The sequence below is a fragment of the Tinamus guttatus genome, unplaced genomic scaffold, assembly GCF_059628265.1.
Source record: "Tinamus guttatus ecotype Peru unplaced genomic scaffold, ASM5962826v1 Tinamus_guttatus_pri_ptg000227l, whole genome shotgun sequence".
NCBI lineage: Eukaryota > Metazoa > Chordata > Aves > Tinamiformes > Tinamidae > Tinamus > Tinamus guttatus.
In genome coordinates this window covers 68365-87990 of record NW_028288761.1, presented here as the reverse complement: position 1 = coordinate 87990, position 19626 = coordinate 68365, and the positions used below count along the sequence as shown (strand labels likewise).

At 38.8% G+C, this 19626-nt stretch overlaps 1 protein-coding gene across 1 annotated transcript; it reads right to left on the bottom strand.

Annotated features, from left to right (window-relative positions):
• Positions 1-574: 574 nt before the first annotated feature.
• CAPN10 (calpain 10) lies at positions 575-14088 on the bottom strand. Its single transcript, XM_088525478.1, has 13 exons — positions 14012-14088; positions 13714-13921; positions 12382-12513; positions 11943-12139; positions 10478-10695; positions 9995-10136; positions 8801-8967; positions 8180-8463; positions 7514-7716; positions 5183-5438; positions 3927-4126; positions 3313-3358; positions 575-1578 (listed from the first exon to the last, which is right to left on the bottom strand). The coding sequence occupies exons 2-13, from the start codon at positions 13855-13857 to the stop codon at positions 1549-1551; spliced, it is 2019 nt and encodes a 672-aa protein (XP_088381604.1). The 5' UTR covers positions 13858-13921; positions 14012-14088; the 3' UTR covers positions 575-1548.
• Between the last annotated feature and the right edge of the window lie 5538 nt (positions 14089-19626).

Sequence of the window (19626 nt, the reverse complement as noted above, 5' to 3'; positions counted from 1 at the left end):
GTTCTTTTTTCCAAAGTTTTCTTGCCTTTTTTTTTGCAAAAGTTACCAATGTACATGCCCTCATTTTTACTCCTTTTCCCTACCACTCTGTGGTAACTTTATGTAACGGGACAAACTCCAGCACACTCACAAGCGTTTGCAAAATAGGGCCAATTATAATGACAGTTCTTTTGGAAAGCCTTTCAACTACTATGTCAGTATCTGTTCCCTGTTTTACCGGCTCTTTTAAATCCAGGTGCTTTTCTTAGGTTTCCTTCTTTTACAAGGCTATCTTCTACTGAGAAACACTATTGTTTCAATGATTTACTATTGGAAAATAACCTCCCCAGAGGATGTTATTGGCATCAATAAGAAACGCCAATATTGGTTAAAATAAGCACCAGACGGTCTTTGCACATCAGGGATTCGGCACTCCTGATCTTTCCTTTTGTTGCCTCATCCTTCCACAACAGATGTGCAAAGATCTGACCTTTTGAGATTCAGTTGCAAGGTGCTTTCACTTGTCAAAGTTCAAGGGGACCAAGAGCGAATTATGCTGGGATGTAACTTAAAGTGAAAGTAAAATAACAGTATGTTAGAGAGGAGAATCAAGTCTTCTATTTCCAGTGTTCATCTCCTGTTTGGTAAGAACACCAGGGCTCTAACACATTGCAAAGTTTACTATTACGAAACAAAGACATAATTGGCAGTTTTCACATTTTTAATAAGACACATTTTAAAAGTTTGCGATATTACTTCATTTTTATTGAGGAAAATATAACATCTAAAAAACCCTCCTTGAGTAAGAAATACTAACAGAAATTGAGAAAAAAAAATCTCTTAAATTTTGATTTTCTTACAGTGAGGGAAATCTTGCCTAAAACACCATTCTTAGAGGTTTATAAAAGCAGTTCTGCATCACAGTTCATAAACAAAAGTTTTCAAGTCTTACATTTTTCCTTTGTGGTGGCTCATTAAAGAAAAACTCACCAAAAATCTTCCTTCCCAACCTACCAGTTGCATGGTTAGCAAAAGGTCCATGATAAAGTGCTCAGCAGCATGACTGGCAGTGTAGATTATCCCCTTGAACTTTCTCTACTCCAGTGTATTTTGATGGTTCTTGAGGTATATCCTGCGGTAAAAAAAGGGACTCCAGTTTCTTTCCTCTATGTTCCTGAAGCTACTCTGCAAGTTCAATTATTTCTTTCCCAAATATTATTTCATTATGCACATCCATTTTTGTGTTCTTCTTCCAAAAAGTCATAGCATGGATTAAAACATGCACATATTCTCCACTTGTATTTGTGACGAACTGAGGTACCTTATGAAGACCTGCTGTACAATGCTGGTTCTAAAAAGTACAGAAAGAACAAATATTCAAAGTGCATATGATTATGGAGGTTTTGCTTTCTTTATAAAACAGAGATATCACTGTAGGCCTGACAGTTGGTACCAGTGAAAAACTGGATTAAATTTTTCTTCTTGTAACTCCATTTAAAATTGAAACAGCAAGAGATGAGGTGTTCCTCAGCTTCCCAATGCTTCCCAAAATTATGTGAGAACTGCAAGTTACTTTTTCATCACAGTTGTAATGGAGACCTGCAAGAAAATGAACAGGAAGAGAAAAAAAAAAAACACACAACTATTACATGAGCTAAGTCTTATTTAGATGTCAAGAAAGAAGAGAATTTCATAAAGAATTAAAGCAAAACAGAGAGAAGACAGACTTGGGAATTAAGGCCAATAACATCACTCAAAGACTTCCTGTCATACAACTTCAAAAAAAAAAAAAAAATCACTTCAGTAGTGAGAAACCTATAGGGAAATCCACTGACATCCAGTTCTGCTCTGATGCCCAAGATTAGCCCATCTTCTCAGTAAGACAGACTATCTAACCCTTCAGAGGTTAACTCTCTGAAAGCCTTAAATGGTTTATACTCCAGCCAATAGAAAAGCCCTTCTATTAAGGAATCAACAAGATTTGTCACTTGCCATTTCTATATTCATCCAAAAAATCACGGATTGTTTTTTCCCTTGATTTCAGCAGTTACCATTTTCTCTAATCTAGCTACTTTTATGGACCAGTATAAGAACATATCTCTGCATATATCTTTCCTTCTGTACTAATGGCCTCGCAATGTTTTGTTTCCAAAACAACAACAATAAAGGATTCATTACATGCTTTAGCTGCTAAATACTAAAAACAACAGGCACCAGGAGAAAAGTACATACAGGTCCTGGCCAGTTTCTGTGAAGCACACAAAATCCATAATGTTTGTGTGGTTTTAAGAACAAAATGTAATGACTGGTCAACATGACCTAGAACAGGAAAATTAGTAAGCCAATTCTAATCTTGAGTGAGGAGAATTTATCCTAGGATTCTGTTTTGTTTTGGCCAAAGCCTCAAAGGGTCAAGTACCTAGATGGTCCTGATGCCACATAACTAGAAAGACCATGCTTTGATCCAACAACTAAATCAGATATCTTTGAACAGTTGTTAAAATAATCCATTCAAAGCTCTTCTTTTCACCAAGTAAAAATGCCATAAATGTCAACAAGTCAGAACTTGCATTCAACCCTTTAAGGAACACATATCTATGCATATCTAAAAGAGCCAAATGTCATCATCAACATCTTAAATAGGTTAACTGTATGTAAACAGTTCACACATGAATGAAGATGATAATTACCAAGATAATTTGTGGGCAGACTTGTGAAGAAAACTCTGTAAGATATGAGACTGGTATGTTTCAAATTAGTCTTTGGTCTGCTCTTTCCCTTTTCTTTTGAGTCTTTACAACATTTTAGTATCATTGGATTTTCTAAATACCAAAATCTAGGAGTTCCAATCAATATCAGAGTCAATCAGATGGAAGAACACAGTATATAACTAAAACAAGCAGATTTGTGGTGACACAACGAATGCATCAAACACAAATGCATTTTTGCACAAATACAAATTTTAAGTACTATATCATGTACTCATCACTAATTATCCTACTTCTCACAGACATTACAGCAGAAGGAAGGGCTGAGGAAGGACTTGAAGGAGAAAATAATGACTTGAGAAAATAGCCATTGAGAAGCTTCCACATATTTTAGTGCGAGAAGATAAAGTCTGTTAGTTGCTAACAACTGCTACTCTGCTGCTTGAGAAATAAAGAAAAACAAAGATTAACTGTTTTACTGATTACCAGTGTGCAAGAAGTAATTGAGAACACTAAAAGTCCCATCTGCTAGTGTACGACTCTCAATACTAGCTAATATGTAAGCTTTGATCATGTTTCTGCATCACCTTTAAAGTAACTGAACAAATGACAAGGTAACACTCACTTCTTGCAATACTTGTCCGAGCGTCTCCCGGCTCTGAATGCGTTTCCTGTCAAAATCCAAAACCACATTTATTTCTACTCAAGGTATCAGGAGATTTTGCAAACATCAATCACTTTATCCCATTTTAAAAAGAGGAAAATGTTAAGCTAGGTTTTGCTCTACAACCTTACCCACAAGGAATGTTAGAGAACCTACCACCTCCAATTCATACCTATTATTATTCACATGAGGAGAAACTACCTGGAATAAGGCTTACAACTTATTATAGTTTCTCAGAAACAATCCCATTTATTAAACAATAGTAATATTTTGACATAAATCCTAATATCTGGATATAGCTGATATTTTGTTACTTCAGTGCCATCTTTTCCAGCAATAGGCATCTGTTACTCAGCAACTGATACAAGATTAACAAATACTTCTTATTTAGTTATGCTAATTTAGTTTGCTACAGTCAAAGCTGTAAATGGCGCGTGTGAATGAAATGTTAATACAAAGGCTAAAAAGAGTTTTACAACAAACAAAAACATTACTACAGTTACTGTACCCCAACATTCCACAATACAAGCACTTGACAATATTATAAATGCAAACAAAAGGCAACCTATTTTTACCTGTCTATCTTGATTGCTATGATTACTGTAAAACTGCCTTCTGTATTTGGCAGGTAGGTAGAAGGTATAACAACGTAATTTCCTGCAGGAAGTCTGCAAAGTTGGCTTACTTCCTGTGAATAGCAGTGAGGTACACAGCTAACCAGTGGTTCTAAGTGTATAAAAGAGGAAGTATGGGGTTTCCAGTTTCTGTTAGGTACCTGCAAAAGAAAGAACAAAAAAAAAATGCACATCTTTTAAACTATTTTGGATCTCACAAGGTTAAGGTGTTATTTTCCACATCTATTCCACTCCAAATGTTCACCCTTACATACAAAACTATAGGAAACAAGAATGGGGTTGGGAGGGAGGCCTTCAAGAAATCTAGTTCATGCTCCCTATCATAAGGCAGTAGTAAATAAAGTAAATTCATTCCTAACATGTTTGTATACAGTTTATACAGCACACTACACATATAGCACTAAAGCTTTATTTCAAATGTTTAACTTCATTCTTTCTTGCTGCACCCTAATGCCCTCATCCTCCACCTCCATGCATCAGGTGAACAAACTAGGCCCTTGCTCTTCCCAGTTGCATTTCCTGTACTAAAAATCTTTACTATATTTCTCTTCAGTCTCCTATTAAAAAGTTGCATTTGGCAGAACAGTCACCTAACCTGATGTCTCTAACTCTGTTTATACACTTAAGGAGATGTGCACATACTCAGAACCTGCACTTGTCAACACCAGATCATACTTGCTTTTTCAGATCATCTCTTCAACCTAACAAAGTCTTTTTGAATTCTGATTCTATAGGTTCAACATTGCTTGTCAATAGAAAAGCAAATAATTAATGAGTTGATGAAGAGTTGATATTAATTTTTTTATAAGAATTACCAAGAAGTTTGGTCCCCTGCCAATAAGACGCTAAGAATACTTTGTGCTTGTCAAAAATTGAAAAAAAAAAAAAATCAAAACCTCTTAAAAAAAAAAAATCATCTGCACAGTTTTATTCAAGTTCAGTTTTATTAGCTAAAGCATTAAAAGTCATCCTAAAAGCCATCTCCAAGAGTTAATCATTTCGGAACTAATTCAGGATTTTGGAAGGATTCAATGGAATCAGATTACAACTAATATTTTTTTTTCATATCCATTGCTTCACACGATCAGCCTACATTTTTCTTAGAAACAGCATTTTTCTTAACCAGAGCAAAAGGCAGTGAACTGACAAGCTTACCTTTATATTTGACAAATGAGCAAATTAACCACAAGTCTCACCTGAAAAATATGAAAACCTATTGGCCGACACTTGCTATCTTGACAGTGCTGACGGAGGGTAACTTTCACACTGCTTTTTCCTGATCCTGCAGGAATGGAGAGGGGAAAGCAGGGATTGATATGGAAGGAGGGAAAGTTCCTGCTACCTCCTGCACTGAGACCATTTTTCCAGCATCCCTGCAGCTGCACTGTCTCCCATTCACCTGCTGGGAATTCTTCACAGAAGGTAGCATCAGTGGGTGGTGGTTTTATCTCACTATCAAATGTAAAAGAGAAAAAAGAACTAAATGTACAAAATGCAACTTAAATCCACAGATCTAGGCACTGAGTTCACAGAAATTGAACTAGTATTGCGTAAGCTTAAATAAAAACAATTCAATTCCTGCAGAAGGAGCATAAAACTCAGAGTCCTTAGATAATTTGCAGAACTCCAAAAGAACAACGTAGCACACATGAACTCTGGCATAAAGCCACATACATTTTTGTACAATTATGCAATAATACAGTTTACACATCAGTACTTTTGTGTTGTGCTTCATGGTTGAAAGTGACACAATTGAGAGATTCTTGAGTACATATCAGCAAATCTAGAGTAAGAACTGCATTTTTTTTATATATATTCACTATATATTTAACCAGAGAAGACTATCATTTTGCTTGCTGACTTCATCACTGTTTGTAACATTATCCTACATTTTGCTCTTAGTTCAGTGTTGCTTCTCACAACCATAGAAACTATTTTGTGTCAGTTCTGCAGTGTTTGAAACCACGCTTCAGCATAACTTCAGGCATTTCATCCATTCTTATCTCCTATTTGGCAGAGAAATACTTTTGCTGAGAACATGTTAGAAACTTTCTGATGCTGTAAGGATTGCCCGTTCTAAACACATATCAATGCTGGCAAGTCTGGTTTAGTCTTGGAAGACTGTTATACTTAACCACTATTGCAAAATTTACTCCATCACCTAAAGTGCAAATGATGCAATTTATCCAAAACTATATTTTGCTGACAAAGTCCACATCCAGAACCCATTCAGTAAAATCAGCATCACAGCTTTGCAGACCTTTATATAGTTTAAATCTTGATTTCAAATCCCGCAGAGTAAATGATTAATGTATGTTTTGTAGTATGACTTGCCAGCTCCTGTCAAAGAAATACGATGTGGTAGTGCATTACCAGCATATCAACAAATTCTCACATCTTTTGAAGTTGTTGCCAACATTGCATTTTGCCTCTGTGTATGGCTTACCTGCTGCAAGCTGCCACTAGATAACCTCAGATTCTTTCAGTTTTATTGGAAGAAGGTATAACTTTGCTAATTCCACACAAATACTCATCACTACATCTTCTTAAGTATTCCCTTCAAGACTATGGTCATCAACAAATTGACTTAAATATATTGAGATAGCTCTGTAGTTTGCTACGGTCAAAAAAATAGAACCAATCAGGAGCTATTTGGCTGACACTGCTCACTTCTCCTGTTGGATTAGCAAGCACTGTTATACACAAAGTCTGCCCTGAGTCCAGTAAAAAAAAGCCTGTTCTGTGTTACAAGATATATGAATAGACTGGAAAGGACACAATATGCAGTGATCCTTTCAAGCATGTTATCATAATGCTGGTAAACTTCCTCAGGCCTTCACAATTAGGAATTTCAGCCGTATGTCAGTGTTGAATGCATTAATTCAAATTCCAGTCCTTACACAACTAAAGACAACAGCATAAAGGTCAGTGCTATTTTCCATGCCTCTCCTGCAAAGAAGAGCTGAGAATATTATGTCATCCATGTCCACTGCCGACGTTCCACATGCATTTGAAGCTGTGCTGCTCACTGCCAATGTTGTGTGTCAGGCATATTTTGTTAGCATATGCACCAAGTTTTTTTCCAGCCTACATGATAATATACTTACTGTTTTTCTTTTCTGTCACTGATTATAGCAATAATAGCATATTTTGAGTCCTGTGGTACATCTTAATTTTTCCAGACATTAAAACAGAACTTCAACACATTGAGACATGCACTCTGAAGAAAGTTACACAGTACCTTTAGGAAACGTGCTTTCTCAAAATACTACACGGTGACTACTAGAGTCAAAATGCAACTTATCTGACTGCTTCCAGTTCCCTGAGGTACTCTCAGGTATTTAACAAAGGATCATAGCAGCTTCATGCTAGAGATAGCAACTACTTGCCTGTATTCCAAGACAAAACAATGCTGCTGTCTAGTACTCTGCACAACTTTCAAATTATTCTGAACTTTAACATATAGTGCCAAAAGTCACGTTCAGGCCCAGAGTTTTATGAAATTTTCCATTTCTCTCAAAACCTACCTGAGTGAGATCCTTCCTGTTGAAAATACACGAAGCAAGAAATGCCCTACTTCATCCTTTAGAAAAGTGCTGGGAACAACAAGGTAATACCCAGGGGAAAGGTCGCAGCACACGTGCACTTCTCTGTCATAGGAATGGCAGATGGTACCTACAACTGGAGGAGCAGAGAGGGTCTTTGGAAGGTTAAATCGCTTCTTCTCCACCTAGAATAGATGCATAATGATGCATGGTGTTTTAGGAAAAGTTACAAGGTTTAATAAAATTGAACATAATTAAGTATTGTTCAGACACGCACACTTATACAAGAAGGAACAAGAAAGGAACAGAGCATCAGAAAACAAGCTGAACATCAGAGACAACAGAAAAATTTAACAACCAGAAGAAGGAAATCAGGAATTGTCATCAAATAGTTAGCCTGAAATGTCATACACTAATTCAGAACAGTTCTGCTACTTGGCACTCAAATATGAGAACAAAGTACCAGTACACTATTAGGTTGTACAGACAGTAACTGCTTTATGAGATAAACAGGATCACTCTAGCATAAATCAGAGATGCAAAATATCTGAACAATTGAATCTTATCACTGCCATAGAAAAAGGATTTAGTCAGATATTTGAGTACAAACTTCTACTTGCTAAGAGAAAAATGTCATTTTCAAATTACCTTCCAGACATGCAGACCCACTGCCTGATAATTCTTTCTTTGCATGCCTTCAGCCAAAGAGAGATTCTTCTCTGCTAAGTTAGTCAGATTTTGAATTCTTCCAGCCCAGTCAGGACTGTATTTCCTGTGTTTTTGCAGCAGAGCAATGCACACCTCACTCTTCTCACAGACTCTCAGCCAGAATTTAGGATTGGTAGGGAAGCTGCTGTTGTTTCGGCAACCCCCTGCAGACTGACCTCTCACCCAGGATCCAAAAAGATTCTGAGAGTGGAACAGCACTTTCTCTAACAGAAGAGAATAATAAATAAATAAATAAACAAATAAATAAATAAATAAATAAAATCAACCCCTGGAAATGATTTAATTTCGTATAAGAGAATTTTGGTAGATTCCCCAGCACAGAAAAACAAACACTGTGAAAACCCTGACACTTTCTCCAAATAGATATTCATGACCAAGATTTGAGAGGTCCCAGAGACAAAGACAGAAAAGGCCTACTGGTCAGGAACAGAGGGAGAGACGGGGAAAGAGTAATTATTGTCTTGTTACAGGAATTCAAATCAGTCTTTCCCCTTGAAATAAGATAATTTGTACAAAAACAGATCTTTCTGTATACCATACCTGTATAGAGACTCTGAAGTTGTCCTTCCTCATTGATTGGAAAGCCCATGGTAATCTCATCAAATTCTCTAAAAAATTCTTCCTCATCAACCCAGAACTCTCCCTCTTGGATCTGAGAGAGCAATTCTGAGGTGACTACTGGATCCAGTTGGCTCCATCCTTGACCACTGCACATAGTAAGACAGATTCCAAAGTTAGTTCTTTTGTCCATAAAGTTCTGTAACCGTCTTCTATCAACTATTCCATGTAGCACAACAATGAAACCAGGTTTCTGCATTTTATTATCAAGCACTTGCATACAATACTTCCTGCATGCACAGTGCTAGCGAGTGAGATGGACAATAGAAAGTACAAATCACAAAAACCAGAAACTGCACTTTACTAAGGCTGGATTCTAAAGCTGCTGGATGAAACAAAATCCTCTTGCAACTGTTTGGCAAGTCACTCTTTGGCAATCAAGCTACTACAAGAGGCTTGTAGTTAAAAAAAAAAAAAAAAAAAAAAAACCCTCAACCAAACCAAAATACATTAAAGAACTTCACAAAACAAATGTTTTAAATAAACCAACAGGGCCTGTCCCTTCATTCTCAATATTTTAATCTGTTTGTCTACTCAATACAGTTCTGCATTTCCTTTAAAACACCTGTTTTACACCAACTCTGCACCAAATCCAGCTTCTCCTGCTCATATTAATCTGCAGCTTGAGAACACACAAGTATTCTTCCTACTGTTACATTTGTGTCATACATACACCCTTATTTACATTTGGCAACTCTGTAACAAGTCATATGATAAGATCCAAGTGAGCACTTTTAAGTCATAGCCTTAGACCAACTGCAGAGCAAAAGACAAAAAACAACCCCCCAAAATGGGAGACAGAAGAACACTAACATACTAAGCCTGTAACTTTACCTCTAAAAATGGCATGATGCTTTGAGATACAAAAGCTAGTCAATATTTGAACTAATAGATGAAAATGGCCTTACAACCTTACACCCTTTGGCCTTACATCCAAAGAATTGCAGGAATTGCAGAATTCTCAAAAAACAAGCAAACAGAAAGAAAAACAAGCAAACAAAAAAACCCCTTATAAACTGAAGTCTCTTCATTACAGTATATGAGCAACATTCACCTTCGCAATATGTAGATATGCTTTTTGCCTCAAAAAACTCTTTCACAAATAAAACTACTCACCCCTCACACCAGGGACCCTTCCAGCACCGCCTCCCCCAAGGATTTCGTATCCGTAGTAGGAAGATCTCCTTGCCTGACACTTTAGAAAGATTCAAGATGTCTATCACAATAAAGGCATGAAATTCTCCTAGTTCCCTTGCCCCTAAATAGAAAAACAATACAATATCAGAAGGCAGACTAAAGTACTTAATATTTTCCAGCAAAGGACATTGAACTATTTTGTGAAAGTGATTTTGAGCTAAAATGATTAAATCAGTATAAAAACAGCATTAGAAACAAGCAGCTCATTTTATTTGTGACTATATAGAAAAAAAAACACTTTATTTTACTTGTTGATTCAAACTTCTACAAATCCCTTTTTTTTTTTTCCTTCACCATATATTTGCACCATAAGACAGCAGAATCAACACTACACTACCACTGGCAGCCTGGCACTGCTAAATTGAGAATTTAGCTTAAAAATGTCGAGATTTTTACTATTACCTTCTCTGGAATTGAGGACCGAGCAGCTTATTACACACTGTTCCTTCAGGTTCATTAATCTCCTAAACACTGTCTTCTCCAAAACCATACCAGTCCTCTCCTTCTCCATGTTTCTTCCAGGGTCTTTCAGGGTCCATCTTTCAGCAATACCTCCAGTCAAATCAACTAAAGCATCTGCCACCTGTCCTGCCCATAAGTGTTCATAAGATCCATGCAGCCTTGGAAAAAAAAAAGGGGGGGGGAGGGGAAAAGAAAAAAGAAAAAAAAAAAAAAAGGGTGTTTTTTTTTGTGAATAGCACAACGAAATAAAGGTAGGTGTATATTTTCAGTACTGCTCTATACTCCAATAATGACTGTACCCTACCTCATCCCATATCAGACAGATCAGAAACTGCTCACAACTCTAGTTACCTGTACCTTATAATCTGTGTAATATATCATCCTTCATATATAATTGCATTTTATATAAGTGACAGTTCTTCCTCTTCTTAAAGCAATCTTTATTCACTGTGCAACAAACAACCAAACTTCTATTTCCTTCCAAAAGACTATTCTGTCTGATGCGGTCGTTGCAAAACCGAACAAAATACATCAGAGAAGCATCACTAAAATAGAATGAGAAGATTCTACAGAAAACAAGCAAATAAAGAATATTACTTTTCAAGCTTACAATACAGAAAAGTTTTAACGTGCTATACCTGCTTTACAGCTTAGGCTCACCATAACTACAGCTGAAGAAATTACTTCATAATTAAAGTCTTTTTCTGCCCTCTGCTGGCAATCACAAACTTTCTTTCGAGTCCTTCTGGACCCCTGGTGCCTATCTTACCAGCAAGCTTTGACTTCAAATTGTTTTGTCTGCCTGAACTAACTACAGCATTTTGCTAGTTTCACAAAATACTCAGTGGCTACATTGTCAAACATGTTAATAACATAGCTCTTTTTTTCCCCTCAAAACTTATGTTTCCTTCTTCTGTCAAAAATAAATAAATGAAAAAGCTAAATAAGCAAAAGCAGCAGTGAAATACCCACAACCAGAGCTTTTATTAGCATGAACAGGCATAACGTTGTTTTCAGCTAATATATTTCATGCTGGCTGACTGTTTTGCACTCAGCTCTCAGTTATCCTCAAATATTGCATTAGTAAAATCTTTGATTTTCATAAATTAGATGACAAATGGATACTGTTTGAATCCACGAGGTAATAAATAGTTTCACTTATTACTTTTCACCCCAGTTCTCTCTGTAAGAGTATTTTACTCTGTAGGCAGTTAGAAAAACATCATACAGATTTACAGTTTAAAGAGAGGACTCTAAATACTCCAACATGGAAAAACTGGCAACCGTTGCACTTATGCAAATTATATGCAAATTAAATACCCCCCAAAGACTTAGGTAAAATAAGCGGGGGCAAGATAAGGTATTCTACCTCCTCCTACCTCCCCCAGTAACACTGTTCACCTACTTTGCATAAGCTTTTTCCAATAGTGGAAGCCAAAACAAATCTTCCGTCTGACACTGGGAAAAGCAGAGTTTACCACCCAGGCAAGGCAAGCGATCGTCAATGGTTACTTCCACCCAGTGGCCAAACCGCCAGATCCGACAAGTGAAACAGCCTTGATAGGATTCATCTGTCCAGCTGGGCTGACCCGGAGGGATTACCTGCAGAGAAAGATGCCAAGGTTAATGCAAATAGTGATTTTTTTTTTTGAAGGAAGTCAACACTTTAAAATGTACTAAATGTTTTGAACAGATCATAGGAAAAAGATACCACAACAGAAGCAGTAAAAGCTGAACATAAGAAAATCTAGATTCAAATGGATGCTACAGATTCAAGAAGAACATGCAAATATAATCCTGATGAAGAAAACTTCTGAAATGCAAAACAAGAAACTTCTCTTTACCTTATTTAGTAGGTATTTACTCTTTTGCAACGCTATACAGGCACACAGGAACCAACAGTCTCCCAAAATCCCTTGTTTCACTTGCACATCCTGTGGCTTGTCTGAAAATAACCGAGGAGTAGAACAGATTTCCTAAAACGAGAAAAAGCGGGGGCCTTAAAGCTGAATCCTGCAGGACACTATAAGAAAGGCTGTTTCAGGGAACAGGAAAGCTCCAGAGACTCTTCACAAAAGAGGGGAGCTTTTACCCCTAGAACATTTCTCCTTTAGGCACCGGCTAAGACAACAATAACAAAATTATTGCTTTACTGCTATTTAGCAGTTTCTTTATGAGAGGTGAGTCTAGTTCCCTGAGACTTTAGTACACAGATACCACTATCAAGAGCAACCTCAACAGAGAAGCCGGTAAGTAAAACACAACATAATTAATCGGCTTCTTGTTAAGAGATTTTGACAGTGACAAAATTGAGGTCATTCACATACCATTGCATACCACAAGCTAAAAAAAAAATTCAAAATTCCCATAAGAGAACAGTTTCTAGGACGTGTGAAAAAATAGATTACTTGATTAGATAATTACTTAATATAAACTTAAACTAAAACTTGAAATAGATTACTTAATCTACTTGAAAGATGATTTCAAATGCAAAGTCCTGAAGCATATACACCTGCAAATACCACAAGAGATGAAGATTAACTGATCGGTCCTCAACAGTGGTCAAGGTGTAAGGTAGAAAAGCAGAAAGTTACACCCCAAGCTCTGTGAAATTATATTTGTTAATTCCATTTGGCCAAATAAAAAAGCTTGAAAAAAAAAATCTCTTAGAAGTTCAATTGTGAGATCGACACCAAGACCTGAAAAATTAGCTTGTTTTTATCTTCAGTAGTTCTGTCATTTATTGTTCCATCAATCAATACACGTCTGCCAGTGGCTCCATAACTGTTCTACAATTCTTCTAACAACCTTTAAAATTCAACTATCTGCTTTCAAGGCAGTTATGCAATACACAGAAAAAGTAGGGAGTTGCATAATACTCTTTTAAGTTTTTATGTACATAATTTCATTATGAAATGCATTTCTCATAAAACATCTGAATTGTTATTATAGTCCTAGGATTCAAAAGTTCCACATCAAAATTTAAAATGAACTTACAAGCAAGTACACAGTCTTAAATGTAACTTACATTGTTAACACTGATGTGCACTGCTTTTATCATCTTCACATTTCAAAATAAAAAACAGTCAAAAGCAATGATTTAATACTACCCACCATGTGCTACCTTTAGGTCCAGATCTGCTAAACATCTCAGGTTTTCATATTTTAAAACTTACCTGTGGTCTCAACCATGAGATCTCGCCTCTGAATTGTGCAAGTGGGGTACAATAGTTAAAATACACAGAGGCATCACTGGCTGGAAACGTGGGGTCTGTGTAGAGATCTCTTTTCACAATTAATTGCTTTTTCTCTCCCAGCATTTTCAATACAATCCCAAGCACCCCTGCTGGCTATTTCCAAGGCTTCATATTTTCGAGCTCCAACCTACAACATGAACGTGTGTTAATCAGGAATTGCAACGGAGAAACAAATAAACAAGGGGGAAAGGTTTACAGGAGACAGAAAGCCCCTCACTTCTTGCAGATGGAGCCTTGAACCACGCCATTGCCCGCTTCTTTCAGCATCAGAGGCTACCCTTGAAATCCCCCGCTCTGCTAGAAAAGAAAAGGGTCTCAGGGGCTCCAGGGGTGGCTCGCGGGGACCTTCCCTCTGCAGCGCCCGAGGCACCCGGTGACCGACTGTGACTTGACACGCAGGAGCCGCTCAGGGCCCTCCCCACCGCGGCCCCCCCTCCACCGCACCGCGCTCCCAGCGGCACCCGCCCCGCTCGCCGGCCCCTCGAGGCCGCCCGAGCCCTCCTCACCGCGGGGCCCGCCCCGCCGCCATGCCCGGGGCCGCCGTTACCGCAGCAACCCCGCGCGCCTCCGCCCGGCCCGCAGGTAACGGACCGCGTCTGCAGCCAATGAGGAGGCGGCGCGCCGGCACGTGCTGCCCCGCGGCCAATCCGCGGCCGCCACACCCTGCGGACCGAGAGAACGACAAGTCCCAGCGCGCTCCGCGGCGGGCGCGGCCGCAGGGGCCTCGCACGGGCCCTGCGGGGCTGGGCGGTGCTGCTGCCGCCCTGACCGCAGCACGCAGAAAAGAGGCCTCCGAGGGTGCAGGTTTTGTCTCCAAACAAGCCTACAACAATATTTAAACGTAGAGGTTAAAGAGGGTCATCCAGTCCTGGGCTGGTTTGAGGCAGCGGGTTGACAAGGTTCTGGGGTAGGAAGGGGCAACCACCAGCCCCCAGGGTATTTCATACTCGGGGATAACCAGGAAGGACAGGGAAGGTCACTGGAGAAGATCAATGTCCACCTGAACCTCTCCTGTGCTCGGAGGGGGAAAAAAAAATCCAGACAAATATCTGTGATTCTCCAGGATACCCGCAGGGCCCACAGCTGTAGAAACTCTCAGTCTTCACTACTGCAAATGATTTCCAAATATAATGGTATAAATCTGAAAGCTTATCACAAAGTAGAAGTCAAAGCACAGAGCTGACAAAGGAAATAGGGCGACTCCCATCTTTTGATAAATACCACTATTAAAAAAAAAAAAAAAAAAAAGGAAAATAAAAATAGCATTTCCACAAAAAAGTGAGACATCAATAAAGGAAAGAAATACAGGAATTCGTCTCCTCCAGACCTGCCTTCACTAACCCCCCCACTAGCCCTGAGCACTCAGGTGGGTCAGGCCAAAGGGCTGTGTCACCCCATTCCTGTGTACAGACGTTCTTTTAAGAGATCTACAGAGCGAGTTGTGCTCTCCTGCATTCATTTCTTAAAGAAGTGACTCAATTTCCTCTCTTAAGCTTCAGCCCTAATAGGGTGGAAGCAAGCAGGTAACCAACAGATCATCCACTAGCTGTCCAACAACAGCAACCGAGGTAGAAACACACTCTTTGCTCCTCATATATGCCAATTTTACAGACACGGGGCTTCCCCCACTGCCTTCAGCAAGTCTCATCAACAAACAAGACTTCCCACATTTGAGTTTTGACCTCCGGGGAGCAAAGGGAACATTGTTGTCAGTAAGAATAAGGACCCTTCTGTCTAGTGCTCAGGCAATAGCGTTGCAGCTGCATGGGCTGTGCTGGCACAGGACAGGTCTCTGCTGGGGGAGGGAAAGGAAAAATAAAAATAAAAAAGAGCTCTGTCTCAGAAACAGCAAGGCCAACATCTGTGCGACTTCACCCTTGCTGCTTTCTTCTGGAAACTGCAATCACAGAGCACATTTGTAAAAAATCCATTACAAGGTAGACTACAGGAAGCAGTGTGAACGCTGCGCTCTAACACTGTAAATATAGTAGATGCTGCCTGGAACTGTGAACTAGTTAAACATCTACATGTATTTATCTGTGATTCTGTGAGAAGAAGGAAGGGGATGGAAGCTTCTTGGTCTCTAAGATATTAAATATACTTTACTTACACTGCAAAGCTGGCAACAGGCAGTGATATTTATCTGTTATGCAAGCAGTGTTTTGTTTCTACTAACCCCAAAGCTCTTCAGAACAAAGGCCGCAGAGAATCTTCTCTGTTGCCCTCCTGGCCATACTGCTGGATTTATCTATTCCTGAAGATAGAAACACAAGCATATTTACAGAGCAAGTCCAGAAGGGGATACGTTAAGACAAAATGACACTTGCCTTTATGTCTGTTTCTCAACACACTTCAAGTAGGTTGAGTAGGCTTCATATTTCCATGTAAAAGAGAACAGATACCAAGAGGCTGATCCAGTTTCTGTGGAAATTGAAACAGCTGAAAGGAATTCCATGTGGTTAAGTAACAAGCTAATTTCAACGTGAAGACCATCCTTTGTTAGATGTGTATTTGATGATATTTTCATGATTATCTTACACAGTCTTTAGGTTTCATCCACCTTGGTCATTTGTCTCCAAGTGCAGATGGTTCCAGGAGAGGGAGACAAGTAGAAAGTGATGTGAGCAATGCTGTTTACACACATTCTCACCTATGTCTTCTAAAAAGGAAGATTAATTTGGCTTATAGATGAGGCCTCTTCCTAGGATTCCCTCCCTACCACCCAGGCAAATTCTGACACATAGACGGTCCTTAAATTATACAGGGGAGCTCTTCCAATCCTTTAGATCCCAATAGCAAGACTGGGTAGGCACAAAGTCTCTGGCGCATTCCTAGTCCTTGCAATACCCATAGGCTGACAGTGGCCCATGCTGGGTCAGAGGGATAGCACAGAATCTCACTGTGTGGCTTAAGGGAGATGTTAGAGGGGAGACTGGAGTTTTATGCTAAGTGTGGAAGAAGTCCCTGACAGTCTTCAGACAACCCAAAGCAGCTTGGTAATACAGCACACTCTTCAGCTAGTGGGAGGTCTCACCCTTCTTCTAAAAATGGTGGGGGTGGCTCAGCCTGAGGAGGTCACCCACTGCTAGACAAAAACTTCCACCACTACCTCAGACACACCATGAGGCAGAACACAACTCCAGGCTTCCATGCTGCTTACAACAATGCCCAAGAATAACATGATGAAAGATATTAAAACAATGCAAGAAGCTGATGCTTCCACAGGTCGTATGCAGCATGTCAACCATTTATGACTTGGACTCATTAATCCCTGTACCACTTTTAGCCAAATCACAGAGGCACGAAGAATACTTCAGTTTCCCATCTTTAGATATCACCTCTCACTCTTCCTTAAGCCCCAGCACTTCACTAAGTATGCTTTTGCAATGGGGTCCAATACTCTGAAAACTTATTTATGTCATTTCTCAAATTTTGAAGACAGACTTCTTTTTACTATAACAAAACATTGTCTTTGTGGAGCACAAAGCGTGCCATGTTCATCACACTCCGAGCTCTCTGGACAACAGAGGTAAAAGACATGAGTTTTCAAGTGCAAAAGATGCATGCAAATGGTGAAGCATTTCCATTGAATGGTGGTCAGTATTCACGCAGGGACAATAATTTAACTCAACTAGCTAGTCTTTCTCTGTAGACAATGAAAAGAGACACACCTCCAGAGTATGGAATAAATTCTCTCTACAGCCCTCGGGTAACAGGGAAAAGGTTACCATGTCAATATACAACGTCTTCTAACCGGTACCCAAGTTACAACTGTAATTATTGAAAGAACAAGATTCATCCAACAACATTAATAAAAATCTCTTTTTAACTTGGTGCAGAATATACAGACAGCAGCATTCGAGGTAATTTTTGAGAAACAGTAGGCAATTCTGGCAATTCCACTTCAAAATGATGCTGAAACATTGTGTTCCACATGAGAACTAAAGCGGTACATGAAGTGTGGAAAATATACCTTGCAGCAAGAGACTAAACAACTCCATTTGTTTTCTCTGAGAATCAAGAGGTACTTGCACAGGAAATAGGTTTCTATCAGTAAACAGTTCCTGTATTTGTCAAACAAGGCAGTAGCTTCAAGACCTGGAAGCTGAAACTAGACAAATTCAAACTAGAAATCAGGTAGACATTTTCAGAAGGGCATATAATGAACTAGAACAATTTATACAGGGCTTCAGCAAATTCAGTGTCTTCAAAATAGAAAAATAATTCTGTATTCAGATGCTAGCAGTTTCATAAGATCTCACCATGTAATTTCACTGTGGCTTATTTTATACAGAAAATAGTGACTTTAAGCTTTTACTAATCTATGATTGAAAGTGTGAAGTGTCTTGGATACGTAAGTGTTCCTTGTATTGAGGTATTTTAACTTTGAACAAACACAAGCAGAGGAAGCAGAGAGAAGTGTGCCTGACCTAAGTGAACAGCACCGTAGGTAATCACAGAAGGTCTCCTGGTATCCAAAATAGGCAATGGTCAAGGTCACTGTAGTGAGAATGTGACAAAACCTTGGTTAAACCCTGTTTGAGATGCCTGCTAGAATTGCACTTGGTTAATAGAGAGTGCACAGTTAGGATTTCATAATAAAACCATGGCAGCATAATTACTGATATAAGCTTGACAGAGTAATGCGTGCAGCTAACAGGAATTATACTTAATATATCATCCAACATGATTATGAAATGCTAAAAAGATAAGTTAGTGATATTCCATTTTATTAAAGCTTTCAGAGCTTTTCCACAAGTGATATTTCTAGATCCCATATCACCCTGTTGAAGGCCACAATGAAATAAGGTAAACAATAGCTTTGATTTTCAGAAAAGGGAAGATAACCGTACCTCTTGCCATCTACTTAAATAAAACTGATTTGCCGAATTTACTTTAACATATCAGGAAGAAAAAAAAAAAAACAGCAAAGATAGGGCCCATAAACAGTTTCCATTTAATCTCAATCTAATTTTCCAGTCAAAGTCTATGATAGATCATGATAGAAACTAGCCTGAAGCATTAATTTATTCTGTATCAGCAAGATGAAGGCTTCTCTCCACAAACACGCTTCCAATTATTTATGTCTTCAAAATAAAAATGCACTCCTTGTTCACAAGGAGAGCGAACGTACCTGAAGAAGCACAGAATATTTTCAACAAATCTTACTCTGCTTCTGTGTTTTAGAGAACAAATCTTATGAAAATAGCTATCTGATGGGATCTCAGAGATGAGAACAGAAACACTAAAAATCTTGCATTTTTTAATCAGAAAATGGTCTGTTAGGTTCAGCCAACATTTCCCTGTTCTGATGCATGTGTATGCAAACATAAAGCTGATCTGATGCATTTCAGACAGTTGTAATACAACAAATAATTTTTACTTTTGATTATTTTGCTTTGCCCCCTCTCCAAGTGTTTGCTGCGCAGCTTTTAAGCAGCTTCCAAACCCCTTATGTGCTCACTCCAGAAAAGAACAAAACAAAGACAAGGTACCAAGTTAGCTCTTCCACGTGCCTCTAGCGGGGACACTGAAAAACGGCCAAAAGGGCTAAACTTGCCACAAAGCTTAGTTTAATTTGACAATCATCATAAGGCATCCGTGTAAATTAAAAATTCCCACCAGGGTGCCATACATTCTCCCACAAAATAAAACATGATAAAATGGAGGGCTGTGATTCCAAATGATGCTAGTGGTTACTGGTCTTGGCCAGGCTGCCGCTGCTGGCAGTGGGGTCTAGGAGACCGATAGTGGCAACTCAGGAAGTGGAAAGTCAGTTTGCACAAATCTCTTTCAACAAAGCAACAAATAAAAGGGAAAGAGATTTGTACA